The sequence below is a fragment of the Anguilla rostrata genome, chromosome 12, assembly GCF_018555375.3.
Source record: "Anguilla rostrata isolate EN2019 chromosome 12, ASM1855537v3, whole genome shotgun sequence".
NCBI lineage: Eukaryota > Metazoa > Chordata > Actinopteri > Anguilliformes > Anguillidae > Anguilla > Anguilla rostrata.
The window spans coordinates 919,765-925,764 of NC_057944.1; the positions used below are offsets into that span (position 1 = coordinate 919,765).

Sequence of the window (6,000 nt, forward strand, 5' to 3'; positions counted from 1 at the left end):
ATCACCTGCTCTGGTGAAAGCACCAGCAGATGAAGGGCTCCAGTGTCAACACAAAGGATTACTAAAAACAAATACCATAATCATGAAACCGGTTATGCAACGTGCACGGGGAGGGAGCTCTCGCTGCTTCTCCACGCGAGGTCACAGTGCCAGTGTATCCCATTAACCTACAGGAGCTCATCCAGGCTTTCAGTGGAAAGGTTCACAACAAGGCAATTTTGGCTTGCTCTCTAACAACCTAAGCAACCTATTTAAACTCTGCTGTGGACAGCTAAAGCAGTTGAAGCTATAGGATCAGTGTATTTCCAGTGAAACCGCTTTATTTTACTTTTAGGTTTTTCCACCTTCATTCAGCTGCAGCCTTGCTATTTTGGTACAGCCGTGCCTGCATACAGCGGTACTTTAAAGCAAAGGATTAAACATCTACAAGGAGGGATCAGGAGCACAAATGATGTGTGAATGCTGTGTGTTAATGATACCTGCATGCAGTCCAGTGTACTCTGGTTTGCAGGAAGAAAAAAAAAACATAAGATTGGAAAACAAAGGTTATTAACCTAAAAAAACACGCTTGCTTAAAAACACGTACAGCTGAACCGTGAAAAATCTCATGAAAGATCTCTCAGATCATTTAGTCCAGGGGTGCAGAATCCAGTCCAGGAGGGTAAGTCTGTGTGCTGGCTTTGTTCTGGCTTTGTTCCAACCAATTACCCGAGTTCTAGTTTTCTGACAGCTCTATAAACTATGCAGGTTCAATCCTGTACTGGAGCACAGTAAAACCTTTAGGATGTACTTGCAGTCTGTGGCTACACCTGGTGATTACACAAATGTCAGATAAAGATATGATTGAGCTAACTGAATAATTATGAGCAGACGTTGGCCGTTGTTGTGCACCCCAGACTTAGGCAAACCAGGTTGTAAAACAAATGAGAATGATGATGTATAGTGTTCCCGTGGGAGTCATTACGGCAAACAATGAACAAACAAATAAATAAATAAATAAATAAACTACTGTCGTCGCAAGATTTGTCAAGAATTGAAACAACAGATTTGAACAGCAGGTATGCCAAAATGGCAAATACATCACCAGCGAAAAGAGAATATCCAGAATCTCAATGGTTACCTCCAGTTACATATCATATGGACACTTCCGCCATTCTTCATAAGACAAACTAAGATAAACTGATGATACTCACCTCCAGCATCTGAACAACCCCCTCTTGTTCTTTCTTAGCAGCAAATTGAGCCTGTTATTGAAAAAAGTATATTAGCTACTATACTCCTGGGCAAAAAAAAAATGGGCCAAGCCCAAAATGGCAAAATAATGTTGTTAATGGTCTTAACAACAAATCATTGGTCAGAAAATTTGAATTAAACAAATGCACTCCTGAGACCTCCTGTGCCACCATTTGCTCGTTTACTTTTGCTGCAGTGAACTGTTTGAGGAAAAGCTAGAAACAGGGAAATTCACTTATACAGTGGATAAATTAACATAATGTCAAATAAAAGAGTCATGTTTTGTATTTGGTTGCATATCATTCGCATGTCATGACTTCCTGATGTCTGTGACCTGTCAACATCATCAGCGTCTTGATATCTTATTTTTAGGTTGTTCTACAAGCGATACAAAAACTCTTTGCATTTGAATGGATCTCTATGGGAATTGGGGGATGGGACTAGATTCAGCTGTAAATTTTGCTGATACAGTATCAGTGGCGTCACTAGGGTTGGTGACACCCAGTGCGGTCGACCAATTGGTGTTACCCGATGTTGTCGACGGGGGGGGGGGGTGTTGGATGTTCTCGACGGGGGTGGGGGGGTGTTGGATATTCTCGACGGGGGGGGGTGCTGGCGGTGTCGGCTTCGTTATGTTTGCGGCGGAGCAGGTGTAGCCATGACACTCACCCTCTGTAATCGTTTGACCTCATTTTGTTTGAAGGTGAGGATAGCCAACGCCTGCTCATGCTCCTGCTCCAGCTGCTGCCTTCTCTCTGTGACCTCTCGCATATGCTGTGGGCCAAGGACAAAGCCAAGGACACAGAGTCTGTGAGCTCATCTCTCTCTGTGACCTCTCGCATATGCTGTGGGCCAAGGACAAAGCCAAGGACACAGAGTCCGTGAGCTCAGCGCCCAGCGCACTGGCCGTCACAGCCAGCCTCAGATTAACAAGCTCAGTACATAGACCCTACTGTCTTTCTAAAAGGACCCTTCTAGAAAGACACATAAAATAAAAGGTGCAATCTGAACCAGGGTGTGCCCATGCCAGTGTAAACTATATGATGAGCATCAAAAGAATGAGAGAACATATTTTATGTGGAAATATATCGCTTACTATACAGGAACTATAGGGATATAGGCATTTTGACGAATCTGGTTTCAGGAGGTCCCTCCCTACCTTGAGGACCTGCTCTAAGTTCTCCAGCTTGGCGTGGAGTCTCTGGTCCTCTTTGAGAGCTGAATTGTGCTGAGTCAGTGCCTGTAGATCTACTCTCAGCTCCACATGGTCAACCTGGGCCTAGAGGAGAAAGGGGCGTGTTCAGTCCACAGCAAAGCAAACATGGAGACATGTCCGCACATTCAGACCAGGCTTACAGGCATCACATTACGTGGTTTCTTTCAGTGTTTCTTTTCCCAAACCCAATACCTATCATTAAATAGTTCATGCAGACACAATCAAACCGTCATTTATTTATTTAGTTCTTGTGATGTAATAGTTCTTTTTCTTGATGAATGATGATGGTCTATGCTACTGTTACATTACTTACATAAAGGGATTGCTCTTATCAGCTTACACACTTACTGCTATTGTATCATTTACAGCTGGATATATACTGAAGCATGCAGGTAGTACTGCATACGCAGTGTCCTTAGTCAACCTCCTTTGTAGTTCTTCCTGTGCCCAAATCCGTCGTAGTTGTTGCGTAAACCTTTACATTCATTCATTGAGAATGAACATACAGTGTCAAGTCAAATTCCTTGTATGTATAAATGGACTTGACTATTACAATTACTCTGATTCTGACTAGTTCTTATTGCACATCGCAGCTTTCACCTTCTAACGGTCCGAGTTGGCTTGAACCCAGGAATCGCTGCTTGCGGCTATATTTATTATAATTATTATTATTATTATTATTGCTTTTTTCAGGGATAAGGGAGTGAGAGGAACTTGTAGGGGTTGGGAATGAGCAGCTCTACACTCTCACTGTTGTAAACCTCCATCAGAGATTCACCTGCTGGAGTCCCTGCTCCTCCTGCCCCAGGTAGTCCTCCTTCGCCTCTTCTATTCGCTCATCTTCTCCGGCCTCATCCTGCAGCTGGCTCACCTGTCCGTCACAAACCAAGCTTAGCCATTCACCCTCAATCAGCCACCAGCTGGCTCACCTGTCCGTCACAAACCAAGCTTCGCCATTCACCCTCAATCAGCCACCAGGTCTCAAATAAACCCTCAGCTTGAGGGATCTGAATACTGGGATACCAATGGACATTCAAACAGGTCAATTTTATTTTACACACTTTCAGTATTGATTTATCACAGAATACTTTGTGTTGCGCCATGTACAACAGCACTGCTACCTTCCACACCAAGACAGTGAGCGGAGTGTGTGAATTGTGTAAGTGGTTGTGACTGCTGGGTAATTCATGGCGCAGTAGGGGACATATTACCAAACCCAAGACATCCCTTCTGTCCTTTCCTTATGTCAGTCTCCAGGCTTTAACATTATCTTTCCTCTTGCCAGCTCACTTTCCTGGAAAAAACAATTGGGGTTAGCATAACAGTACACAATGAGAATTTCACTTCTGAGTTTTTATGAATATAATACTGTGACTTTACCTATCTATTACATGCAATGTGAGTATGCTTTCCCTAACAGGAACATGAATAGCTTATTGAGTATTCTCATTTCTCAAAGACAGCATCCCAAAGTTACTGTGCTGCACCTTCTCTACAAATTAAAAAGAAAATAAATCAATGCAATGTAAACCTATTTACAGGCTAATACATTAAATGAAGAGCATATATCATGTTACTGATTTTGTATTTTAACCAATCATCCATGCAGCACCATTCAGCAGCTGTATGCAGCTCGGTATCCACTGCCACACTGCACCACACCCTGAATAAACCCTGATACTGCCATACTGCAGCACACACTGAATGAACACTGAAACTGCCACACTGCACCACACCCTGAATAAACCCTGATACTGCCATACTGCAGCACACACTGAATGAACACTGAAACTGACACAATGCAGCACACACTGAATGAACACTGAAACTGCCACAATGCAGCACACACTGAATAAACACTGAAACTGCCACACTGCAGCACACACTGAATGAACACTGAAACTCACACAATGCAGCACACACTGAATGAACACTGAAACTGCCACAATGCAGCACACACTGAATGAACACTGAAACTGCCACAATGCAGCACACACTGAATGAACACTGAAACTGCCACAATGCAGCACACACTGAATGAACACTGAAACTGCCACACTGCAGCACACACTGAATGAACACTGAAACTGCCATACTGCAGCACACACTGAATGAACACTGAAACTGCCACAATGCGGCACACACTGAATGAACACTGAAACTGCCACAATGCAGCACACACTGAATGAACACTGAAACTGCCACAATGCAGCACACACTGAATGAACACTGAAACTCACACAATACTGCACACACTGAATGAACACTGACACAAAGCAGCATACTGAATGAACACTGAAACTGCCACAATGCAGCACACACTGAATGAACACTGAAACTGCCACAATGCAGCACACACTGAATGAACACTGAAACTCACACAATGCAGCACTCACTGAATGAACACTGACACCATGCAGCACACACTGAATGAACACTGAAACTTACACAATGCAGCACACACTGAATGAACACTGAAACTGCCACAATGCTGCACACACTGAATGAACACTGACACAATGCTGTACACACTGAATAAACACTGAAACTGCCACAATGCAGCACACACTGAATGAACACTGAAACTGCCACAATGCAGCACACACTGAATGAACACTGACACAATGCAGCACACACTGAATGAACACTGACACAATGCAGCACACACTGAATGAACACTGAAACTGCCACAATGCAGCACACACTGAATGAACACTGAAACTACCACAATGCAGCACACACTGAATGAACACTGACACAATGCTGTACACACTGAATGAACACTGAAACTACCATAATGCAGCACACACTGAATGAACACTGACACAATGCAGCACACACTGAATGAACACTGAAACTCACACAATGCAGCACACACTGAATGAACACTGAAACTCACACAATGCTGCACACACTGAATGAACACTGAAACTGCCATACTGCAGCACACACTGAATGAACACTGAAACTGTCACACTGCAGTACACACTGAATGAACACTGAAACTGCCACACTGCAGCACGCACTGAATGAACACTCACACCATGCAGCACACACTGAATGAACACTGAAACTTACACAATGCAGCACACACTGAATGAACACTGAAACTGCCACAATGCTGCACACACTGAATGAACACTGACACAATGCTGTACACACTGAATAAACACTGAAACTGCCACAATGCAGCACACACTGAATGAACACTGAAACTGCCACAATGCAGCACACACTGAATGAACACTGACACAATGCTGCACACACTGAATGAACACTGCCACAATGCAGCACACACTGAATGAACACTGAAACTGCCACAATGCAGCACACACTGAATGAACACTGAAACTACCACAATGCAGCACACACTGAATGAACACTGACACAATGCTGTACACACTGAATGAACACTGAAACTACCATAATGCAGCACACACTGAATGAACACTGAAACTGCCACAATGCAGCACACACTGAATGAACACTGAAACTGCCACAATGCAGCACACACTGAATGAACACTGAAACCTATACAATGCAGCACACAC

The 6,000-nt window shown here is 43.6% G+C and overlaps 1 protein-coding gene across 1 annotated transcript in view; it reads right to left on the reverse strand.

Moving 5' to 3' along the window:
* The window catches only part of LOC135236711 (peripheral-type benzodiazepine receptor-associated protein 1-like), a 44,015-nt gene that overhangs the window by 37,571 nt on the left and 444 nt on the right, over positions 1-6,000 (reverse strand). The window contains exons 2-7 of the mRNA XM_064303208.1: positions 3,661-3,689; positions 3,228-3,320; positions 2,393-2,512; positions 1,903-2,007; positions 1,194-1,244; positions 480-500 (exon numbers count right to left, since the gene is read on the reverse strand). Of these exons, the coding sequence (XP_064159278.1) occupies positions 480-500; positions 1,194-1,244; positions 1,903-2,007; positions 2,393-2,512; positions 3,228-3,320; positions 3,661-3,689 (419 nt within the window). The remainder of the gene's footprint in view (positions 1-479; positions 501-1,193; positions 1,245-1,902; positions 2,008-2,392; positions 2,513-3,227; positions 3,321-3,660; positions 3,690-6,000) is intronic.